A 26,446-nucleotide genomic window follows, 5' to 3' on the forward strand; every position below is an offset into this window, starting at 1 on the left:
CGGAGAGGTTTATTTTGGTTTCCCAACTTGTTATTTGAACTGATCTCCAAGTGGCGAAAAAATTTTTGGATTTGCAACTACTTAAACTTGAACTGCAATTTTCGTTCACCAGAAATATAGTAAATTTTGCGAATTAATCTTAATTTTGTGGGACAATCATGTAACTATTTTCTTGATTCTTAAAATTTTACTTGTGATATTCTAATTACATTTATTTTAAAGTTTAATCTTCCTTTTCTTTGTCATGAATTTGGAAGCTTTAAGCCTTAGGGAAGCTAACATGTTAAAGTCTCCTTAAGTTTCCTTTAGCGTAAAATTACCGCTTGAATCTCGTTTCTAGTCAGCTAATTACAAAAATAACAAATCTTCATCCCATTTTGGATTCTCTGCGAGCGAGTAATAACTCGGCATGCAACTGTCAGACTCTAAAGAGTCGCGGAGGCTTTTGTTATCAAGGAAAGAGTGACCCTAATGCCTTTAAGAAAAGTAGACAGAAAAAACACAATGTAATTTTTCCAAGGTGAATTAGTACTTAAGAAATGTGGACTGTTGTAAGGTTTCATAGTATGATAGGGGTCTAGTTGCTTTAGTAGGGTTAGGCATAAGGTAACCTAGAAACTGACCTTTAGAGAAAATAGTATAGCTCAGATTAAAGGACAAAATTCTTTTGATGGGAATAAGGCTCTCACTTGTCAGGGTGTATTATAATGAGTGAATGATCAAAATTCAACCCTTTGTTCCGTAACCTTATCTTGAAACACTGGCTCACACTTTTTGGAACGTCAGATATTTCATAACCAAATAAGTTACTGTATTGAACCCGCAGACCAATACATTAAGGTTGAACTATTGCCGATCGATTGCACCTATTATCTGACAGGTGTGACGCATACTTTTAAATAAAAAATGCGTTTTAGAAAAGGTTTATTACAGGCTTAACTTGGAACAGTCAGTCCTTAAATGGAACACCCCTGCCTAATTTGGAACGCCCTAATTTCAATGCGAAAAGTGTAGCTAATACCAAATCTAATCAGAGAAAACTTGTTTTCCCTATAAACTCTATTCATTCTAAAAATAGGTGTTGCAAAAATATATCTCTGTATACTGCTAGTTTGAAAACTGTTATCAAGAAATGATGTCTACTGTAGAATGTCGAACAGTACAAATTCGATAGCTCATGACTCAAACTAACCATCAATTTAATACTGAAGAGTTTTAGGCTCTTGAAATGCCCAGACCTTAAAATGTGGCACATGATCAGATGATACTTTAATTCGTATGGAAAGTCCGTTCAATAGAGACAGAATAATTACTAATCAAGGGATCACTCTGTTTTCGATCATTTGTAAAATCCCACTTAAGGGTTTCCTGGCTTTAAATATACAATTTCTTCGGTAAAAATAAAACATTCTATTTTTCGAAGCGATATTCGTGTAATTGGAGCTGTAAGCAAGCAGTGAAGGTACTGTTAAGTTGATAAGACTGCATGATCAGCAATAATTTGATAAATAGTAGAAAATGTTGCGTCAACCTTGACTATTGCAAGCCTAAATATTACTTACATAACTTACGACATAAATAGAATCAACAATGACAATCTCATATCTTTCCGAGTAATGCCAACTTGTCCATTACCCAAATGAACACGACGTAAAAACTCTAAAAACAAAACGATACTCAAGAGTATGATACTCTCGCTAGTCCTTAATATTGCGTTACGACCATAATGTTAATATCATAACATAATTATGATTAATGTTTCGGCTCGACAACGAGTGTGAACTGATACCTATATCTAAGAGTCGTAGAGTCTGAAGATGATTTAATATAGTCCGTCCCAATCATAATTTGTCCTAATTCAAGCACTGATGACATTGCTTCGTAAGAGTTTTCTTACAGTTAACTCCGATTGGTAACGAGGATATTTATGGTGTTCTCTGAGTGATTAGCTAGGACTTCAGCTCTTTGTGTTTTAGTGAACCCGTTTTCCCTCTGGATACAAGTTCACTTAGGTCATTAGAGTGAGGTTAGAAGGGGTTGGATGTTCGTAATTACAAGCTGCATGAGGCCTTGTCCCAGTTGCTGCGTATAGACAAAAGTACGTAAGTTGAAGTAAAGAATAAGTGACAAGTGTATCGCAATTTCTCATGCAAGTAATGCATAAACCTTTCTCAATAAGACCACTCGGAAAAGGGGATTTAACAGTTTATTCAGAATTCATGCGATTATATGATCAGTTCTTAGGACGCTGATATGTTGTAGCGTCGTTAAGGCTCTTAAACCTGAAAATTAATGGCGTAATATTGGCTGAAATGAAAACCACTGACAAATCCATACTAGGGACTTGAATATAATTTGCGATTCAGCATTAAGTAACTCTCTCAGGGGCTGGCAGCCTCTGAATTTTAATGAGTCAGTTTTGTGATTCTAGAAAATTCTTAAGAATATATACAGCTTGTTTATGAGGAATTTGGAAGTAAACCAAACCAGTCAAAGATTTCGAAACTTATATTACATAATTTCGAATAATAAGATAACTTTCTTGTTTTACTTCAATAATCGAACTTCTCAACGGTAGAAATTTTATATCAAATAAGTACTAGCCTACTATTAGATGGTTGATGAGGGTACCCATAAATATCCCCTCCGATTTTAATTGATGACCTTATTCAAAAATTATGCTTGGAACTTGAAATTCGTTCCGCGTAGGCTAGTTAAGTGCAGGCTATGGAATTGTTCGCTATAATTTGTTCAGTAGTGAATGGTCTTTGCAATTTTCATGGGCGACATCTTAATAAGCAAATATACTAAATTACATCTCATAACGAATTAATTTTCATAGCAATTACCTTCTACAAACTGTATTGCTCTAAATTTGAGTGCAGTGGCACACTAAATTCTCACGCGCTGTTAAAGCTGAACGCTTGGAAAGACTCTCATGGGCACGAACTATGCGTTTCTCTAATGGATTTTGAAATATCTTAATTAAACGTCAGATAGGTCTAGGTCTATTTTGCTTTAAGCCTGGATCTAGCGTGGTAGACCAAATTTAGACCTAATGTGTTTTAAAAGTGCATAGATAAAAGGAATGAGGGCGTCTAAATCTTAATTAACTTGTTAACAAATGTCCTTCAAAAGTGCTTTTAATTATGTCGCTTAAAGAAGAATTTGATTTGAGGAATCTTGCTTTTACTGACATGATTAAAAGGGTTAAGCATAGTGAGATATATTTTTGTATAAAAAGATAAGTTTAGGAACATATTTTTTATCGTAACAGATCAGATTATTTTGCGCAGCACTGATTCAGATATGGGTTACATTTTAAGTACGTTGTACCCTCCATAAGTATTAATAGAAAGGATAAATCAAAGCAGTAAGACTTGCGTTCTTATTTTGGTTTAGAGAAGAAACTTGAAATGGAAGATGGCGCACAAGTGTTTTCAATTTTGTCTTTTAGAGAGAATGGCGATTAGCCCTTAGGGCAGACCCAAATTTATGTATTGAAGTGTTATGGTTATAGGTTTGGTCACCAATATGTGCACGGTTAAGGCGACTAGTACCATCTAACGGATTCTTCTATAGGGTAGTCCCAGTGATTCCCGGTTAAGCCTAACGCTCAGTGTGCGTATCAAAAACGTAATTGCTTATATCTTCGTTAATATTGCAGATAAAAACATGATTCCTATTGACGTATTTATATTTTATACACTCTTTCGATTACAAAAGAAAAAATTCAACCCCGAAGAATCCTTTTAAATTTGTAGTAGTTTTGGTACGCCAAAAACAAGAATTAAAAATTTTCATTATTTTTATTAAAAGGATAGCATCTAAATTGGTGGTAAACCACTATTTAAGACGATGAAGTCTCAAATTCTGTCTCTCTCAACAGTTTAATTCAGTGTTGAAAAAAATCGGTTAGTTGAGGTTAAATATGGAGAACGATCCAAACTTTAATTGTACACACTCTCGAAGAAATCATCAGACATAGAAGTAAAAAGTAATACATGCCGAAATTAAGAATATTTAATTTTAATTTTGTAAACTTAATTAGAGACCAAATAATCTTGTAATAGCTGGAGCATCAGGGATATTATTTTGTGTGATGTTCCGTTCATTCATGCCCAAACTTCAATTGTTTTAGTTTTACACTTTCGAGGCTGTTTTTCCTTTCATATTTGCATCAATATTAATATATTTTGAACTCGACTAAATAACTTTCTCTCAAATTATCCCCAAAGGCTTAAGGCTGAAAGTTTATCATGGAATAGTTCAAACAATGCGTGCATTGGCTCATAAACGAAGTATAGCAGATGCTCTCAAAATCTCGTGAAAATAATATCCCCGGGTCATATTTAACATCGTTGCGACTTTTGTAAATGAACAATTCTTACATCTAATAATGTTGCGAGCCTTTCGGCTTTACGAGGACGAAAGTAGATGACATCCAAAACCAGCAAGCCATTCTTCGCTCTCGTCCGCGCCTTTAAGTCCAGCTATAAATTACCCGAAAACTCATTTTCTAAGATATATAAAACTTATCCAACTCTAACAAAATATCTCATTCCTTAAAACTTTCGCCTCGTTTCTAAAGTTTGTCCCTCCGTTATGTCTAGAGATAGAAACTCTCAGGAAAAATTAATTTTAACGGCTAGAACATTAGTTCTTTGTGTTCTTGTATCTAAAGCTACTTCACGTTTCAAACAAAACTAATACTCGGTGCTTTTTGCGTTTCATTTTCGTACATTTTATTATTTCTAAAGCATTAAGGATACGTTTGTCTCTTCCCTTGTTAACTCTGTGGAAACTTATATTCACCGTGAAGTCTGCTTAATTAGATCTGACGAAAGACTGTATATGTGTCTTCGATATTTCAATCCAAGAACCATTTTTTTATTTAAGGAATGTATTCTAGATACTTTTGTTAAGAAATATTCAGCGCAGTATGAAGGTTTTAAATCATGACTCAGTTTTTAGACCAAAATTGTTTTATATATATGTAAGGATTTTATGCATGGAAATAAGCATTAGCGCTATCTTTTTCAATTTAGTAATCAACATTCAGAAAAGCTGTTAGCCTGTCCCTGCCATTAGCTCCCTGAAGAGTTTGAAAGCAAAGTACTTGAATAAACATTGAGCCCGTATCATCAGACAAGACTCGAAGCTCGCCACCACCCAAGGCCTGTCCCTATGGGAAAAATAAGGCCAGAAAATGCTACAAGTATTAGTTTGAAGTTGAATGCTTAGAGCACACTGGGTTTTTGGATTTTTGGCGCAATGGAAATGGCGGGAAATGTATGTTAGGGTTTGTAGTTCCTTTTAAGAGAAAGGATGGCTGGGTTGAAAGGCTCGACTTCCTCCTTTTTGGTGGGCACATTGACGAGCCATCTGTCTTAGGGATCGTAATGACTCCCTCAACGCTATGTTCGCTCGGCGGCGAAGAAGCTCTTTCGCTCTCTTCAGACCGCGCTGTTGTCGTGAACCCGATGGGAAACGGTACTAGTCAGAAATCTTATTTTTCCGGAACAGGGTTTTCTCGCGCTACTTTCGTCCGTGAGTGATAACTCGCCCGAGTGGAAACTCCACAGAGGGACTTTCCGATTGAAAGATTTGCCATATAGCCACTAAGATAAGTCCCCGTTTTTGGATTTAGTGTAAGGCTTTTAGGGATTGGGTGAAATGTTATTTAATGTATTGGACATGTTCAGGGCTATTCCCACCAATGAAAGACTGGACGATTCACGGTTTTAGACAATCATTATTGAACAACGATCCGATATACCTTTTTTTCACTTGCTGTACATTATCATTAAGAGACTTAACTTTAATAATTGCGTATGTTGGTAAAATCATTTCTATCGCTTGCTGTTTAACTATCTAATTGTTCTTCTAAATGTTCCGTTTTCACAAGCTCTTATGTTGGGATAGAAGTCGCAACACTTGGGTTCCTTAATTATAAGGTGTGAGAGTTCAAGCCAACATAATTTAAATTTATCTAACAATGTCTTGACGTCGGACCTTTGACGATCAAACTGTACTAAATCAAAAGATGTACTCATTTTCTTGATCTCCATAATTGCAGTCCAGACACATTTGTATCAAAATACTTCAAACCTTAGAAAGAATTGGCCACTATACCTTTAAATTGTTATTCATTTAATCTCGGCAAGCGCGGAAAATCTATAGATTAAATGTATCGGAAAAGTAAGCCTAAATAATTTTGGGAAAGTGGCATGTACCAACAGTTTCTCCCCTCCTTTGAGCTGTAGTTTTGTTTCTGTCATCATCTTGATACGCTGTTTGCGTGTAGCCTTTTTCGTTAAAAGTGCGTGGTGCATATGAAAGTTCTTTCGTGAGCTAAATGTGTTACGAGCACCAATTTTTTTCTTTTCCTCTACATTGTGTTTTTCTATACTCTAAAACGCAAAGGTTTGAATGTAAGAGACTGAGCTGGAAGTTCTTTTTTAGTTTCTGCATAAGTTTATTAGATATTTTCCATAAGTATAACACTTCCTATACTTCGTAATGCAAGAGACTTGATGAGAACTATAGTTCGAGAACGACAAGCGAGAATTGACTTCAGGCGGTTTAGCAGTCCATCTTTCCTATAAGTCTGTACTAAGCCTTTGACAGCGCCTCACCAGGCGTCGCTTTACGAGAACCTATGATCTACGTCAATTCATGACAAGCACTCCAGTAAGCAGTGACAAACTTATGGAACATATCTTATGAACTTATGGTTTTTGATGGTGGAAATTTAATGATTATTTTGTTTACTTTCATAACGTTGAATTTTCTAGTGTGAGTGTGTTTTTGATTGTTGCATGATGGTTTTCATTTGGCCAGTCACAAAAGACCGGTTCGGTTTTTATTGTTTACAATTTTAAAACTTAACTGTTTATATTTATTGAATGATACAATTTAGCATTTAGGTTTTGAATTCTATCCTTGGGCTATTTATACTGAAATGGGTTAAAAACGATTCTCCTTTCGCTTTTATGTCCGAAAAGAAAGAAGAAATGTCGCATGTCTAAATTATCTCGAAATACCACAAACTAATCTGAAAAACTTTAGATAATTTAATGTGAAAGGAGTTGACATTCTTTAAAATTAATTATCTAAGTTTTATTTGAATAACTCTGTTTAAACGTTTTGAAATATATTTAAAACAAATATTATTTTTTTAATCAGTTTTTGGAAGGCGTGATGTGGATTTGCTTCACGGTCATTTGATTTGTTATGAATTCCCAAATTTACGAGTTTTCTTCGCACGCATCTACGTATCGTGACCACTTAGTTCAATTACAAAGATTTACGCAATTTGCAATGTTATAATTATCAGAATGTGAAACAGTAGTTCTTATTTATGTGTACCTCCTTATGTGAGAGAATTTCATCCTAACAAGCCATAGAACAACGAATGAAAGTGAGATGATGGTGTTTCAACCGTACAATTTTAAACTACTCAAAATGTAGGGAAGATTACCGTTAAAATATTCCCGTTTGGCTCACTAACCTTTACGTAGAGTCACACGCCATTTCTTAAAGCCATTTGCTTCAGGATATAAAAAAATAAAGAGTTCTACATATATTTTATCATGAAAACTCGGAATACTTTATTGAGCGTCGATGCTCTTGGAAACAGGGAGGAGTCGAAAAGGAGACGAATTGTAAGCTCTTTTCAGACTAACACCAGTGAATCTTAACTCCCACAACCAGAGAAAGGGGGATGTTGGATAACTTGATTAATAATAATCATGAAAAGCTTTTATTGGAACAACCTTTACAAATGAATCCGTTAGTTACATAAGATTAAATTAAAATTAACGTGGTTTCAAAATAAGTTTTTAAGATATGATATAATGTTTTTAAATGCCATTCTATAGATGTAATGGTCGTTCCAGGCTATGATGCCACTAAATTTAGCGCTTTTAAACCGGAATTTCAAGCTAAAGTTTTTAACATAAAAATCAATCTCATGGATTCTAGAAAACCTTTATTGACTCGGATCTGGGAACCAGTTTAAGACATATTGCTTATCACGTGGCATACGGAACCGCAGTTCCCGCAAACTTTCACTACAAACTGCCATCTCGTGAGAATCTTGATAACGAAAAAAAGAAGAGTCCGTTGGCTGTTGTTGCGCATCAGCACGATATTTATTTAAAAATGGTACATTTTATGTTCGAAAGAGGGTGCAAAATAGTAACTCATTATACTAACAGTAAACCACATGACAAGAAGGAACAAACTTAACTCCTTTTCTACTCCTCCCTGATTGAGCTTCGATGCTCTTTGGGAGCGGCATCCCGTCTCCATCTCTAAGTCATTCTTGGATCCCCTTTTCTCCTTCGCTTCCAGTTTTCGCTCCTCAAAAGAAAAGAAAAAAATCCCTTTATTTCTGTAATGGATCCCCTCTATTCTTAGATTTACGTATTCATAGGTAGAAAGAAGCCCGGCCTCTAAACTTTAAGCCTCTTCATTTTTTGACTGCTGCCTGCAGCGTAACTTCAAAAATGGTTTTCGCTCAAAAGCCAACGATATCTGACCTACTTTTGCTCCACTTTGCAGCCCTTTTTCCCCACCCCAGTAAGGATATCGAATTATCCGAAAAAATGAAAGAAAAAATCAACCCAAAATGGGATTTAGGCTGGCTGTTATGGTATATTGCCAACTTTTAAAGTTTCTGTGTAAGTTGATCTATCAGTTTGTAGGTCGTTCGGAAACGTAACGTACCATGCGTTTCCTTTACAAGTTATTCCTGTATTACGAACCAAGGTACTTTTGGGCAAAAGCTTTAACGCATTATCGTAGCGAAATTATTGTGATCAGATAAATCCATTGAGATCAGTGATCTATTCATAGATGTCTTCTACTTGGAATCTTTAACAGGCAATTTTCTGGCCCTTTCTGGTTGATTTAAAGGAGAGGAGGGCTAGAAACCGTTACCCATGACGTCATGCATAATATATATTAATTTAGAACCCATTGAGCTATGCGCGTCGAACCCAAATGTAAACAAGTTATCTCTTATGTGTGCTGAACGCGTAGACGGGTTGTCCAATGTGAATAGTCAATGAAACCCTAAGAAGGAGGAGCGGGAGGTTGATCAAAGTTTTAAGACCTTCCCCTTACCTTCAATCAGATTTTAGTGGGGGTCTATACCTTTTAAGAAGATTATAACTGGTCATAAAAAGTAGAATATTGTTCAAAATAGGGTGTAGAAAGACACACTAGTACACAGGATTGCTTGTTTTTACTTTAATAGTTGCTCTAAATAATAATTGCTTTAATGTCATTAAAATATTCCCAATAAGGTATTACGCTTCAATTATTTGTGACAGATCTGAGTGTGTCCCCATTTGTGTGTTCAACATTTCTCGCAATATCTCAGGATATAACACATTTGTAGATTTACTATGTAGTCAGACTTTTCATTACCATCGTCCATCTAGTATAAAAAGCAGTCCATTTATCTATTTTATTTTACCTAAAAACAAAATGAGCAAATAATCCTTCAATATAACAATAACAACCAAGTGAAAAAAAATGCATCGCCCTCTAATATGACCCTAAACACATCGTAAGACTATAAAGTATCTTAATGAAAGATACTGTAGAAAGCATTTCAAGTTTCAGTGCTTCAGCACCTACAAGCCAAGCTACGTACGCACTATCCTAGTAGACTGTCAGCCTTTCCATAAAGAATTCTAGCAATTCCTTTGGACTGAAAGAATTTCTATGGATGTAAGCCATCCAGGACCTAGTACCCAATTCTCCTTTTTGCCTTTTTTTTCTCTTCGGGTATTCCTACGGGTCCCTTAACGCTCTGATACCCTAGCGTTAAGTCTTAGCTTGGCGCAAAAGTGACAGCTAGGATGAATGTTGATGCCAGCGTACTATCGATTGCCTATGCGGCAAGGCCTCATCGATTTCTTATATTGTGGAATATCATGGTCACTTGGCAACGTATCCAAAGTCTGTGAAACCCCTTTTTATCCCATGATACCAGAACAGAGAAATGTAGAGCTTCCAGAGGAGACCAATTCTATGGTAGCTGTGAGCGTATTCTATGGCAGAGTTAACTAGTAATAAATTTGCCAAGATGATCAGTTGCGGACAATCCATTGTCGAAAAGGTCCGTGTACACTGTACTTGAAAGTAGAAAGTATAGGGGATAGCGCAATATTATGGACTATATTTCAGAAATAAAGTATCGCGAAGCGATGACGTAAATGTTGATTAATATAACATAACGGTTGACTGTATTTGCCTCAATGTGAAGGTACATGATTTTCTATGCTGGTTGCTGTTGAGTAGATCCAAATTCTAGTCAAGTGAAAAAATGTAATGGTGGTAGTACTAACAAAGAAAATTCTTCTGTTTGTCAGGTTCCATTTTTATTTCTGTTAATTAGACATAGCAACATTTCCCATAGTAGCTTCTAAGTTTGAACCGTTTGAAATTCATTTATTCGAAAATATTCATGTCGGTGGTAATTTTGCCTGCTGTAAATCTAAGATATTGAAATTTGTTAGTTGTTATGTAAAGGTAACTTCAGGTTTATATACTTGCACTTCTGACTAAACCAAAAAATTCGGTGGCAACGCTTGGCAAACCAAATAGAAAATAAAGTTTATAGTTCATTTCAAACTAACTTTACAATTGGTTCAAGCATAGTCTATCCTGCGACGCTTAAGTTTACGAAATTGTTCAGTTGTAGCTTCACTATGGTAGGCTCCGCTTGGAAATGTATAGAATAATGCCTCCCCATTTTTCGCTGTTTTTACTCAAAAAAAACCCCCCAAAGTTTTGTGAGACTTTTTCCGATACTGCTTTTATTATTCTGCTATCCAGGGTGCTTAGGAAATATAAGTTTTCTTTCCCAAATATTTTGATGCGATTCCGCTAGTTGTAGAAGCGTGAACTGTTTTTTATACGGGGGATTTGAAACTGTCTTCGACCCAGGGACTGGCTATATCAGATCTGATCTTGCTTATTGAAAGCGAGTACATATATTACCTTTCCGTACGTTATATCCCTTGAATCGAGATGCCCTTGAAATGGCTCAAGGTTATTCGCTAAATTGTTGCACGCACCGAAACGTAAAGCTCTAATATTTTCTGTGTGTCGGAGTCATAGTATTGTGGAAAACAATATCAGTGTTTACTTTAAAAGGTTATAGTGGGAATTGATATCAACCTAATAAAGATACAATTATCGCTCCACCTGTCAGCAGGGAAGAAGTGACAATGAAAGTCCCCCATGTAGTGCACCTTGTGCAGGCTCCAACTTTCGGTAGGCGAACTAGTTTCGTTTTTTAAGACAGAGGGGGGCGTCATTGACGTTTCCGTACCGTACAGCCCTACCACAACGCTGGCCATGCTGGGGGGATTTCGTTGCAGTTGGTTAGGGTATACACTGGAAAGTTATAGGTATGGAGGTTTCTGCTACATCTCTTTCAAGATGTCAGAGGACTTTTATATCAAAACAATGTCCATTTTAGCCGAGCGATTTTAGCTCTAACCGCCATCTGTAATATGTTGGCTTAGACCTAATTCAATGGGTCATAGTCGATCTCTTAATTCTTGATATGATTAAATCAAGTATATTGCATATTATCAGTTTAAATTTGGCTTTATTCGCGGATCTTTGAAGCGGTATGTGCTAAATTGTCGATTCCCTTTCAATATCATTGCAAAGCAAAAACTTTTATTATAAATAATGTTTGCGGTAGTTGAAATAATTAATTTAAGTAAGGTACTCTTTATGACTCTGAGCAGAAAATATTAATCAATGAATACTTTAATCTAATTACCTAATGAATTTTTACTTTCTTTCTTTTAAGATTGACCGTGACGGCTAGCTGCCCTATGGACTTGCAATACTTTCCTATGGACAGGCAGCTGTGCACAATTGAAATCGAGAGCTGTAAGTTGACGTTTTACATTAATAGTAATTATTGGGTTGCATTTTTGGTGTAGATTTACACCATTGTGAACGGTACACTTGAATTCCTGTTGATTCTCAACTTACCTAACTTTTTTTTAATTCTTATGAGCTAACCAGAACAGAATTAGTTAAATTAATAACTTAATTCGTCGAAGAAAATTTTATTTTTCTCCTCTGAAAGACAGTAACAAATTAAATTAAGAGAATCTCGTGAAGGCGAACTGAACTGGTAGATGTCACGCTAGGGTGTATATGCATTAACACGCGCCAGTAGAGAAGTTAAATGAATAGTCATAATACCTCTAAGGGCTCGTTTTCATGGGCTCGAGTTGCGTGAAAATTTCGAGCGAAAGCGGAAACGTTCGAAAAAAATACGTTACCGTGCGTATTCAAGCTCGCGAAGCGTGAGCGTTCTCGAATTTTTTAGCTTCTATGAAAACGAGCCTTAACTCCTATGGTATCACTTCTATTCTGTTCTGTCAAGCATTGCAACGCAAATTGAGTCCTTTCTTGGTGATAAAAGACTTTAGTTTGTTCAATTTAAGATCTTGCAACCACTAATTTTGTTTCTCTACTTGCATCTGTATATTCCCTTAAATTTAACACTTCATAACAGTTGAAGTATCTTCACTTCTCGTCAGCGAAAGTTTCAAAATCAGATTTATACGTATTTTAAATAAGGTTGTAGGTTAGTCTGTCTTGACTACATTGCAAACTTCTCTAACAGGATTATAAATTTCACACACAGGGATGTTAGGCACGTAAGTTATTGATTATTTCGAGATATCCTCGCGCAATTATAACTTATCAACAAAGCCATACTCATGGAAACAATTCTACGTGGTATTCCATCAGTATGTAAATTAGAGTAATATATATAATATGACCTATACGTCGAGTGTAATATTAAATGGGGCGTGTCCCGTTTGAACCTTTCAAAACCGTCTGGAATCTATAATATTCACTTAAGAACTAGGCTTAAAGGTTAGGGAATCACGCGATTGATCGTAGGTGCTGCATCTTCTAATCCATCGTTGAAATTTAGTTTCTAAATTATTTAGAGTTAGTTCCTGGATGTTTTACTAGACGTAAGTCTTTGAATTATGAAAAGAAACATGTAAATATCATTTGATTTTACTCTTCATATTCCTTTTCTGCAAAATTCCACTGTATTTTTAAATCATCAGTGCCCTTCGCCTCTTGTCGTTTTGTCAAAACATCTTTTAGACAGGCGTCATAAATTTATTAGGCAAACGAAAATTTAAAGTTTAATATTACCTGCGCATTCAATTTCAGCGCCGATTTACTCGGCGTTCTAATTTTAAAGCAACATTTGGGATAATGTCAGCGTGACGCAATCTTTTCTTGTATTTTGTTGTGGTTCGATGGAACACATTTTTTGCAACAAACAAATTGTATTGGTAGTTGCAAGTTTAGGTTGAAGGCATTATTAATTCCGATTCACATTACTGTCATGCTTTGAAGCCGTTGGAGATATTTTTACATAGAACAAACACTCGAGTCTCATATAGTCCCATTAGTGTGCAAAATATCGAAAACTTATGTGTTGTAATTTTTGTGCTCGTTTTTTCGAGGCCTTGATCTTAAGTTCGAGTTATGGGCTGCGAGAAATTCTTTCGAAACTGTACGTCATTGCCTTTTCCAACCATTAAACATTTTGTCCGACGCTACTTCTAGCGTGTTGATGGCAACGTGAACGTTACTCTTATATGACCTAGTTGGTTTGCTGCGGACCTTTCACTGACCGTATTGTAATATATAGCTCCCTCGTGCCTTTAGTATTTAAATGTCTAGACTGGTAAATGCTTGTCATAACGTTATAAGTCTCCATAGTGGGGAATTACCTATTACTAGAGGAAAAAAATTATATAAAGAGAAAAATAAATTCATTGTCCTTGAAAACCCTTTTTTTCTACGATCTTGAGCTTCGATCAGCAATAAATGCTTGCGTCTCTAGACGCAGCGTGATTTCAAACTATTTAAATCCTCAGTTTTGAATGTCTCTATCGCGGAGTAACATTTTCTTGATCAATTGATAAGCCGAGACAAGTCCTTACTTGCGGGTTCCACAGTATTACTAACGTTTTTTTGAAACCGAAGACATTCAGGACCCTCTGCTTAATTTACTTGAACTTTAATTTAGCCTAGATACAACATCATCAAAAAGGAGGTAAAATCCTACAAAATCCTTTAAAAATTAAAATCTATCCATTTCGATACAGGAATCGGGTGATTCTCATCTAATTTAATTCAAACTTAAAACCTTCACACTTTTCAATTCGTAATAGATGTAATTATTTGCCACTTTGTCTCTACTTTCGTTATGAATGCATTTTTTCATAACCCTTTTTTTCTATTTTCTCACAAACCTTCACTTATAAGCTTCTATTAAATAGAGCCATCGAAATATTTTAAGCTACCTATAATTTTTTTCTCCAAAAGTACAGCTAAATTCAATTAGTTAAAAGGTGCGTGAAAAAGAAAATGAAGGCATTTTTTACCGATTCTTCTTCTAATTATAAAACTAATCTACATAATTGATCACATAGGATGTACCACCGTAAGATTTTAAAGTTCAAATTAATTTGGGTTTTCGTGGATAATTCCTAATGAGCACCTCCGACCAATCGCGTAACGCCTTACGTGGCATGCTCTATATCTCGCGCCACGATTGTCACATAGGACACAATTTTTATAAAACTCTTGCTTAATTTCATTAGACATGAAACGTGCCACGGGAATTTTGTTAACAAGATGGCGTGGCGTTACGTGATTGTTCGGAGCTGAAAATTTCAAATTATCCATGAAATTTCAAACTAATTTGAATTTTAAAATCGTTTTCCTGGATGTTTCACTATGCAGAAATGCTTTATAATTAGTAGAAGAATCCATAAAAAGATCACTTGATTTTCTATCTAACTCTAACTTTAAAACAAAGAAAATGAACGGTTAATGCATTCCAGTTGAAAGCTGCCCACGCGGAAAATTTAGAATTCACAGAATAAGGATTGGCTGTAGGAAGTTCAAAATCTCATGTAATTTTTACCAGATTTCAGTTGAAACCTTATGCACATTGAAGGAAAACGAAACAATAAAGGCTGTACATTTTAAAACAAAGATAGCAAAAATCTTTAATTACGTCCATATTAAAAATTAAATTGGATTCAAGATCATAAGTATACTTTTTAGTTGGGTGGAATAATAGTTTTAGTTTTGAAATATGATCATGTTTGATGAAAAACAGATTAAAATATATCATAGACTCGAGTGTAATTAATAATTTAATCTAAATTTTATAAGAAATGGGTAGACAAGTTATCATAGACTGTCACCGAAGAACTGATGTGCTTATTATAAGCTGAGATAGCGCATGACCAAGAAAATTTTCTTTGTGGTTAGAATATTACTTGACCAGATTTTTTTGTAATCTAGATGTTTTTGCTTTGCCAGTATTGAATAGAAAGAGTTAATCTGGAATCTTTTTTTATTATTATACATGTTCAGTGTAGATGGGAAGATTTTCGTACAACCTTTCATCTCAAACAGCTATATCACCCACGTATCCTATTTAAACAGCATTACTTTTTTATTAAAACCTGTTTGAAAAGTAGAGAAGTAGAACTTGCATTGGCAATGCAATTCCTCATTGAAAATTAAAGAACTTCACTAACACGAAGCGAAATTTCATTTCAGAAAGGAAATTATCACAAATATGCCCTAGAATTATAAAGCAAACTTATCCTAGATGAATTATTCATTAGCTGTAAACATTAAACTTATTAATAATCTGTGAATCCCACTTTTTCGTTGCTATTTCATCTCTTTTCGATAATCTTCTCATTTTTACTAAAAAGTATATTGCCAATAATGTCTGGAATATAAGGTGGATCTCTTATTGATGCTGATATTTTAAAATCGAGTTTTTAACTTTAATACTAATATTTCAAAGAGTTAAAATAAAACTTGTCTATTTCTATAAATTATTTTTTCCTATTTTCTTGAACCAGAAGAAACTGAATCCTATTTTTATATTGAAACTTAAAAGGGATACTCAGGCTAGAATCTAAACATTTTGAATCGAAAGAGAATGTAAAATAATGAATATATCAATTGGAAACACGTTTTTATCTAGAATATTAAGGAAGATTCAAGAAATTAAGTTTAACTGTTGCTAATGACATCACTATCACGTGACTATTAAACTTTAGAAACCAGACACTTTCGTTTCGTCTGACGTATGTCACTGATTGGATGCCGCAGAACTACACCATTTTTTCGAGATTTTTCTCGCTCGTACCTTTAAAATGCTCAATAGTTGAAAACTAGGTATGTCAAGTTAATAAAATATCACATGATTTCAATCTTAAAGTTAAGAATAATTTATATATCACATGGATTGTGAGTATTAACGAAAATAGTATTTAAAAATTCAAAATCAGCCTAGGCGATTTTCATTTATTTTTTATCCATTTAGTTATTTTTCATCAACAGTATTTATTGTGATACAGACTATTTTATTAAATTTTCAACACAAGCTATTGGTAAGATTTTTTGAGCTAATAATAGAAATATTACTTAAGCTCAGTTGGCAAACGAAAATTGAAGATTTAAATGTGATGGTGGAAAACTAAGGAAATGAAAGAAAACAAATAAGATGATGAAAAATTCTTCCCACGCGACTTTTTCAATACGAGATTTTAGCAAAGTTTGAATAGAGGTATAAACAAGAAGAGTTAAAATCCATAACTTGAAGTCCCTATAAATACGTTAAGCAATCGTTTTGAACTATAGTAAATCAAGATGGTTTGATGAAATTAAATTTGACATATTTTAATTTCTTTATACATCTCATGATATATGCGGCTGCCATTTATTGGTTTTTTACTCCTTAATCGTTTCTTAACTTTTGACTTTTCAAATTAATGTTAAATGCAGCTAGATTCTGAATCTTCACTTTTAATTTCGTACTTCTGGTAATACCAGAGCTAAAAATTCACCCTAGACCACGAACTTACACATTTGAGAAAACTTCTTTTCAAATCAAGAAGTATCTTTACTCGTTGCTCCTACCTCACCTACTCTCTAGGGTAATCATCTAGCTTTCCACGACCGCTTCTCTTTCGGTTTCCTATTTTCTCGTCGAGAGAATTTCTCCTGGTTTCTGCTCTTTCTCGATCAATAAGGCTTAGCTATTTATACGAATATGAAGATGTATTATCTCTTTCCAAAATTTTAGAAGTATAATAACGCGAAGCGCTTCAATCTTTCGAATTTTGAGGGCATTTTAAAATTCCAATCCATTGACGAGGCCTTTTCTATTGAACGACGTTTTTAGGCAACGCAGATTGGATTAATAAAATCTTGAGTTCATTAGTAGAGTTGGACCGATACCGGTATCGGTACCGATATTTGGCTAAACCGATATATCGGTATCAGTCCAAACTGGCCCATCTCTATTCATTAGGTCCCCTGAAACTGCTGAAGAAAATTAAACAAACCGCCAAATCGCATCCTATTGATATTTAGTTAAGAAATTGTGTAATTGAAATAAAGAAGCGATAAAACCGGACAATCATTTATTTAGTAGTTGTTTAGTGAGAACTATACAATACGTCAACGTTTTTAGGTTGAAATTTTCAAATCGAAGTTATTAAATTTGGGACATATGGTGTTTTTTAACTCTATCTTTGTTATTTTTGTATGTTTAACAAATTCCATGAAGTGGCAGTTTCTTATTTAAAATAACAAAGATAGAGTTGAAATTTTCAAATACTTCTACGTGTTTGAATATATAAAATGTGTCTCTCGCGCTATTCTTGTTAGAAATAAAAGACGCCGCGGGTTTAGTTCAATTTCGGCTCTACTCGCTTTCGTACGCAATTTTAGTTCAATTTCTAAGATCCCTTTCTACCGAAAAATCTTGTTAAAAGCGTCTAGGATTCTAGACGAAGGTTCTTTTCATATTTGGTGCGAGGAAAAACGCAGGTGCATTTGAGTTTTCATTTTCAATTGATTCTTCTCCTGTAAATTGAATTTAACTTAAGTGAAGAACGTCAGGGGTACTATGTTTTCGTAGACGTTTTTGGGTCAGCATCTTATCTTTTTAAACTGTTGTAGATATCTGAAATCATTACGTATGTTATGTAATTATAATTGAACTGTAACGTAATTAAGCGAGACGTTTAATGGAACATCAAAGTTTAATTTTAATTTTGAGCTTCACGATATGATGTTTAATTAAGAATCAGTTCTGATGAGTAGAAAAAAAAAACGGTTCTTTTTGCGAATAGAGTTTTTGAAAATCTAGTTTATCATAAAGTGCCGGTGACACTCTTTTCAAAGCACATTCAAGCCTCGTTTTACGAGGCATTTTGAAACCGTTTCGAAACTCTTCAGAAAGACCTAACACATTTTCAAGAATAGAGATTGCATTTTCATATAAAATATCTCTGCTTTTAAAAGCCAAACCTTACGTTTCCAAATTTCCAATACGTTTCAAAAAGGTTTCGAATCGTCTTGTGTAATCGCGTTACTTCTATTTAATGCCCTTTTCTGCCAGGCAAATCCCGCTACCGTCTCCCTCTTTCGCAGTTCACTCTTCTAGCTTTTGAAACGCCCCTCATGGGACTCTAGACGAGGCCTAGGAATTAGGCTTAGCGCTTAGGCCTGTCTTCCTTCAATAAGAATGAATAATCTATCAAAGAGGTTTTGCTGCCAGGGTAATTATCCGAATTTAGATCTCCTCTAACTATAACTCTACTTTACTTACGCGGAGTGCATGCGTTTCGAGTCTAATTTCCTCTAGAGCTCAAAAGTACTTTTCTTAATTCGAATTAACGGACAGTGTATGATCTAAAGTTTTGCTTAATGGATGGAAGGTTTACTGGTATTACATTTTCCACGAATAAAACTTTTAATTAGAAGTGTTATAATATAAGGTTAATTCAGTTGGATGGTTTTTAATGTTGCATTTAGGCTCTTCAACGAATTAATATATATTTTAGCATAAGCTTTTCACATTAAGTCTGCATTTAGCATAGGGTCAACCGGCTAATTTGAGCGAGCGAAACTCTTTCGAAAACTACGCCCTCTGGTAATTATTCAGAGTCATAAATGAACTTGTAGTAAACTCATTGCTGAGCAATTGAAGGATGAGTACTTTACGAGATATTGCGTTGTATTTGAATCAATATCTATATATTTGTGAAATTAACTCACATACGAAGCAGAACGATGCTTAAAAACGTTGCGAAAATGATCTTGTGAATGCTCGATGAGAAAGGTTTTCAATTAACTACAATCTTGGCAAATAGGCGGCAAAATAAGTTAGATAAACGTTTTGAAGAGATAACTAGGCCGCAATATATTGAATTTACGGCTTATTGCATTTGTTTTACACAGTACTCCAACTAAATAATTTCATTATGGAATGCTTCTAAATTGCGTAGTATATGCAGTGTGTTTCTGATAAGTATGCCATAAATTAAGGGGGATGTTCTTTGGGCGATTTTGAGTCCAAAATGTAATTTGTCAATTTGCCTTCCAGGCCACTGTTGTCTAGTTATGTTTTGGGGTATTTTAAGGATGACCTCTTAAAATCAATTAAGAAACTGAAAGACAATGATTTCTAATTTAATTAAGGGGTCATTCCTAAAACACTCCAATCATAGCTCGAAATTACTAGTCCGGATCGTGAAATATCATAGAAATTACATTTTCGACTCAAACTCGACCAAAGAACATCCTCTTAATTTATGTCTGACTTATCAGAAACACTTTGTATATTGGATTTACGGATGCTTGTAATTAACGTCTTGTCAGAAACTGCTAGTCGTTAACTACCCACCCAAAATTTTTTACACCGTGTAAAGCGAACGTAATATCTACAGTTACTACAAATATAGCCTTAAAGGGTATGGGAATTTACAATTTCATATCATATTTTAGCACGAAAGTGGTATTATATTACACTTTCAAGTCTCTACTTTCAAAATATCAAGTTTTTAATATAATTGAACCAAGGTTTCTATTTTTAAAATCCATTAGAAAATCACGAAAACTCAGTTTCGATATATGTATAAATCATTTTGTCAGGTCGAGCTTGTTCGTCTGTTTTATGACATCACTATGACGTTGAGAAAAAAAGCGCGGGAATCCTATACGCGCCTCGAGCTTTGTCCAAGCTTCTCCCCTGTCTAAACTCTGGGTCTGATAACGGTGATAGTGGCACCATCTCGCGTGTGTGACGTCAAAAACAGGAAAACGTTTTAGCCTTTCTTAAAAAGTGGATTTCAAATAATTTCATATGAAGCATTTTCAAATGCATATTGCCAAACAACCAGAAATCGGAGAATTAAAAGCTTGATATTTTTGAATTTACAGTAATTAATTCTATCTTTTGCTGTATAAATCAGAGGTTTTTCAAACGAAGCTTCTCATACCCTTTAATTGAAAGATCATGTAAACATGTTTTTGGATTTTAACTAAATTTCTTGGAATTCAAATGCATTCTTATGAAATAAATTGTCTTGCAAATCCATCTAGTTTAGCTAGAATTCTTTAATACACAGGATGAACTATTATTATCTCTATTAGGATTAAAAAATAAATTGTAGAACTTCTTTTTGGAGCAAGGGGCTGAACTTCCTCTCCCATATAGGTTGACCTCTTTTACAAGAAAACTAGAACGGATCCTTTCTTTTTTGGGTTCAGTTAAGCCTAGCTAGGGTAAGGATTTTCGCGGATGATTAACGAGTAGGTTTCTGGCTGCTTAAAGCGTCCAAGCAGACCCGTTTCCCCGGTTTCTCCTAAGGTCACACTTGACTTACGAGCTTGCCCCAAAAATATCGATTAAAATATATAAGAAGAGCTTTTCCAGGGATTTATGCCGAGCAATGTATACGGGGCTCGAGATATTAATAGACCCATTTGGACATAAAGGCTACGGGTATTCAGTCCATCCTAGGATAGGGCCAGAATGAGTTCGAAAACTTGAAACTTGACGAAAGGTGGAATAGTGTAAGCGCGCACCTTTCATCGAAAACGTCTTTTGCAAAAATACGATATCCACTTTCCAGGGTACTTTCTGTGTATATATCTTCTTTAATCGCCCTTGCTTACTAGGAGACTTGGACGTATTAACTGAAGAAGCTATACTGTAAATAAAAGCATACATAAAATAAAAAGTAGAAGCATATAGGAATATTCTTTATCATAAAGGCGCAAATAAATGTTTCCATATAAAATTAGATGTGTTTGCTTAACGTATATGTTTTTCTTAATACCTGTAACTAGTGCAGAGAAAGAACAGAGGGAAATTAGTTTATAATGTCTCGGTATATTGATATTAATTAATATCCAAAAACATTTTCCATAAACATAACTGAAATAATTAAAATTATTAATTACATGTATAAAAATCGAATTTGTACAGGGAGTTTCTAAAATATCTGTAAAAATTGTGGGGTTGAATTCTTTTCAGCGACTACGATACGAAAATGTTTTGTGACATTTTGTCGTTGGAGTTTTTTACGGATGACCCCTTTAATTCATTTAAGAAACTGAAAGGTAATGCTAATTAAAATAAAGGTATCAACCGTAAAACCAACCAATCCATATGGCCCGGATAACAAAATGTTTAAAAAGAAAGAATCATTTTTGCAACACCAAGTATATTTTCTGCTATTTATAAACATAACTATTCTCCCTTATGAAATTTGACAAAAAATATGGAGCGGTTTGTTTAAATAACCTTTTTTATATACAATGAGGCATGGATTTAGGGGTCCATATTCAAGGAGGATCCGGCATGGGAACTTTCTTTAGTATAAAAGTTTCTCTTGGTGAAACGAAGTCAATTTTTTAGCGTTAGTTAAACACGTCATTTCTCTAATTAATCGCCGTCGGGCGCCAGATGCAGAATAGGCCTTTATAGAAAGTTTTTTACGGCTTGCGCACCTAGTTGATTTGTCCCGCCGCGCCTGCGCATTATAACAGCCATACGTCACCAAAATTCTCTCTGTCGTGACGTCACTAGCCTTAACCGTTAAGCCTAGGCTTCCATAGCCCAATTTAAGCGATGGATAAACAGGAGAACGAGTAAGTTATTTTAAATATTAATTAATTAGAGGAACAAACGCGTAAAAAAAGCCCACCATTTTATCAGTCTGCTTTATCTCTCCAAATCTTGCCTCCAGTGCGTGTTTTTTATAACACAAAACTGGCTGAACTGAACTGACTCAATTTCAACTACAAGAGGGGCCAAGTACCCATAATTCCTTTAGAACTTTCTGTAAAGGCCTATTGTCGTCTGCTTCAGTACGATGCGTCAGAAAATTGTGCACTAGCCCAGCCGAGGTGTCGGACATGAAAATCTCTCTCGAAAATCTCGAAATCCTGAAATCTTACCCTAAAAATCTCAAAATCCCGAAGTCTCGCGTCAAAATCTGAAAATCCCGAAATCTCACGTCAAAATCTGAAAATCCCGAAATCCGTACCTTAAAATTAAACCCCTTTATTTCCGCGATGTAACTGTGTAATTTTGAGGGAGAAGAGTGATGTCTCTAACGTTAAGGCGTGGTTTCTTTATCTTGTATAACAAATATTAGAGTTCACGCAGATGTGTTAAACTAAAAACAATTTATGAAATAATAAGGTGAATCCTCGTAGATTTCAAGATTTTCAAACCACTCGGGTTCTACGAATCTTTGCTTCATTTTGCTTTGTTTTTCTTAATTTAGAATGACTTTGATAGGGCACCAAGAAGTCCGACCTGTGATAGCTATTTTATTCAACTTTCCAGTAAGCATGCGCCGTCCGCCAAAGGTGTGAAAGTTCAGTTAATATTAGGTTGGTTTATGGTTTTGTTTAAGCTTGGTTAGTTTTAGGTTAGGTTACGGTTTAGGTTGGGCTTAGGTTGAATCAGGGAGTTAGGTTACGGTTTAGGTTGGGCTTAGGTTCAAACAGGAAGTTAGGTTACCGTCTTCTAGCCTCCATTAGGAGCAAAGAACGTCACCAAAATATAAGCCAAGGAGAAAGAATTGCGGAAACATTAGACCCACAATTTTGATTTACATTCTCCGATTTTGGATAAAAATATTAAAAGCAATTTGAAATCTAGAAAATCGCATAGAATTAGCTTCCTAGGCTCAGAGAGAGCGCGTACTTTGATTGATATATTCTTTATGAATGCTTTACAAATATTTTACGTACGGTAATGTAGGTCATTGTTAATACATGGGTCATATTCATCCGTATCAGCGTTTCTAAACTGAATAATAAACAAGCCTGGGAATCAGGCTTTGTTAATAGAACCGAGACATATAGTACACCACTTTAATATTAATTCGGACTGGACCAATGGACAAAGAAATACTTCCGCGTTTGATTCATCATAACTGACGTTGACCCTTTACATGAAATATATCTCAACTTCATTCGTGAACCAAGTTGTAGATACAACCTTTCGAGATAAATCTATTAAAAGAGACTCATTTATCTTAGCCCACTATCTTACAACCGTGTACTCTATGAAAGACTTTGCGACGAGCTTTTTCATATTTCTATATCGAAATATTTTCCGAGGATAAAATACGATCTTTATAAATAACACAATACGAATATTCCTTGCCTTAATGTTAAAAATAGGACAAAGGAGCCCAAACAAATATCTAGAAAGGGATAAGGAATGGGGGATTTGTTTAGTAGCTAAACCCGAGCTACATCGGAAGTGCATTAGTCGAAGTATAGGAATCGAATTCTATGAAAGGATAAGGTGAAAGAGCTTTAATTTCCTCACGTGCTAAAGATTTTAAATTAATGAAGAGATCGATTTGGTGTAGGGTTTAATGTGATAATGTCGCTGAAGCTGCTTTTCAGCGATGACTTGAGCAATCTAGGTAATTTTCCTTTTATATTAATGTCTGTGTCGCAAAGAAGGTCGATTTCAAATATTCGATTCATGATCTGAATAATTTAAGGTTAAAAGCAATTCAATTGAGGAATTTTACTTACACTGTACATAATGCAAAATTATTGTTTTAAATATGAATCAACATATTCATTAGACGTTCTTTTCAAAAGCTTTAGACTGATTGATAAATGCAGATGCTATTGATTGAGAAATACACTGACAACGTTTTAAGCTGTGAACAATTCTAGAACGTTTGTGTCGTATACCTAGTTCATATTTCTAAATAGTATGAATTTCGAAAAGCAAGAAAATAAGAGGGATAAGACGGCCAGCCCACTCCCATAAAATATTTGTGCTATGCATAGATTGGATTATCCTAGGGTTAAGTTTGGCTTGGTTGGCTTACGCTTAGGCTTAGGCTTAGGTTTGGATAGGATAACGGTTCGAATAGGTTTGCTTTTCATGCTCAATAGGTTAATTTTTCTTTTCATGCTCAATGGGGTTAGGTTTGCTTTTCATGATCAATGGGGTTAGGTTTGCCGTCTTCTAGCCAAACAAAGCTTATACTTTCTAATTTCTCTCAATAACTAGACCCTTAATTTTTAGAACTGTACCATTGGAGAGCTATACAAGACCCTTTCCAACAATGTTTTCCCTACCTTTGAACAAAACAAATTAAAATTCGTAGTGTTCGCGTTTCTATAGGGATTTGCAAATCACATGGGGCTCAGATAATAGGCCAATGCTTTTTCTGTTTTAAAAGTAGCTTAAGCCTGTGACTTCTTTACTTCAAAGAATGTACCTCTATTTCTTTACGTGTACAGTGTACATGAAGTTTCATTTTATTACCAGCTTCGACGCAGGAACTCGGAGAGTTCATTTGAATTGCAAAGAGGCTGAAGGAAACTGGAGAGTAGATTTCTTTTAGGAGGTTGTCCGTGTGAAGAAGGCAAAACCCAAACTAGTTGTAGTCGAGAGTTCATTTTAGGCTTAGGCCTAGCTCTTTTTTCCCTCTACGTATTTTCTGATGGGAAATTTTCTATCCTCTTTTCGATTCCCGAAAAGCAAAATAAATTACATGGAGTTTCTTGTGTTTCGTTTAGGTTTTTATTCTGCAGAATCTGGTTTTTTCTCTGTTAAACCTTAAAATGTCTTGGAATGTTTGCGAAATCAGCCTAGGTAGTTTTACTTCAAATCAGACCCTACCTTTAACACTACAATCTGTCAAAAAAGGTAGAAATGAAATAACGTATGTTTCTTCGGGAAGAACCAGATGCTGTTAAGGGCCATAATCACTGCGCATTTATTCATATTTAGTTACCTAGTCATTCTGAGTCATTTTCATTTAATCTACCTATTTATCGCTTTAATTTCCTCACCCTTTATTTATTAATTAATTTAGTTAAAAATATTTCACTTAGCCTTAAAAAGGTTTTGAAGCTCTTAATTGGATCTAATTGTTATTGGCGGTTGAATATCATTTGCATCTTAAATTCATATTTATCAAGCATAAAATTATTTTGATGAAATGCTGATCCAATCTTTTTTGATCAATCAAATATGATTGAATATTGAATTTTATCTGGATATAAAATTTTAATTTAGTAATGGTCTTAATGAACTTTCATAAAATGGTTTTGACGAAATTCAATGCATTCATCTTGATGAACGAATTTTCGTAACTGAGTGAATTTAACCGAGCGATATTTTGAAGATTATTCTTGGAATTTTAGCAGACTTTGTGAAGATATGTTACTGTACTTTCAGAGGAACGAATAATATAAAGATATTATGGAATAAGAAAGCAAACATTGCATTTATTCAGCAAAATATTTCTGAACATTTATATTTCCTCCTCCAATAAAATCTTGAGAGAGAATGGAATTGTTAGAATTGTTTGATTGTATCATCCCCCTTCCCCTCTTTCTTTTCACTCGAGCAATTCTACCTCTTTTATTTTTATTCTTTTTAATTCGCGCTGTTCTAGAGTTAACTGTCCTTATCCCTTTCTGGGTAATAAAGAAGAAAGATGGCCGAACATTTGGAGTTTCATCTTAACAGACAAAAATCAGACATTAGGACATGCAGGAAGATTCTATCCCTTACGATAATGCTTCAATCAATAATTTTAAATTGCACCTGTCTTTGATCAAGTTCAATCGTAGTACTTTTATAGTTATTCTTGAATCTTAATCACAATAGGATCAATATTTACTTCTAGACCATGTTTAATCATCATTTTAGATCACAATGTTTGATCAACACTAAAGCGACATTATACTTCTAGACAATGTTTGATCAAGACTCAAGTGACATTATACTTTTAGACAATGTTTGATCAAGACTCAAGCGACATTATACTTTTAGACAATGTTTGATCAATACTAAAGCGACATTATACTTTTAGACAATGTTTGATCAATATTAAAGCGACATTATACTTTTAGACAATGTTTGATCAATACTAAAGCGACATTATACTTTTAGACAATGTTTGATTAACACTGAAGCGACATTATACTTCTAGACAATGTTTGATTAACACTAAAGAGACATTATACTTCT

At 34.6% G+C, this 26,446-nt stretch overlaps 1 protein-coding gene across 1 annotated transcript in view; it reads left to right on the forward strand.

Moving 5' to 3' along the window:
* The window catches only part of LOC149690170 (gamma-aminobutyric acid receptor subunit beta-like), a 124,711-nt gene that overhangs the window by 81,284 nt on the left and 16,981 nt on the right, over window positions 1–26,446 (forward strand). The window contains exon 5 of the mRNA XM_089869696.1: window positions 11,846–11,928. Within this exon, the coding sequence (XP_089725822.1) occupies window positions 11,846–11,928 (83 nt within the window). The remainder of the gene's footprint in view (window positions 1–11,845; window positions 11,929–26,446) is intronic.

The sequence above is a fragment of the Phalangium opilio genome, unplaced genomic scaffold (assembly GCF_054372755.1).
Source record: "Phalangium opilio isolate 3A_F unplaced genomic scaffold, DU_Popi_V2 ptg000031l_1, whole genome shotgun sequence".
NCBI classification, from domain to species: Eukaryota; Metazoa; Arthropoda; class Arachnida; order Opiliones; family Phalangiidae; genus Phalangium; species Phalangium opilio.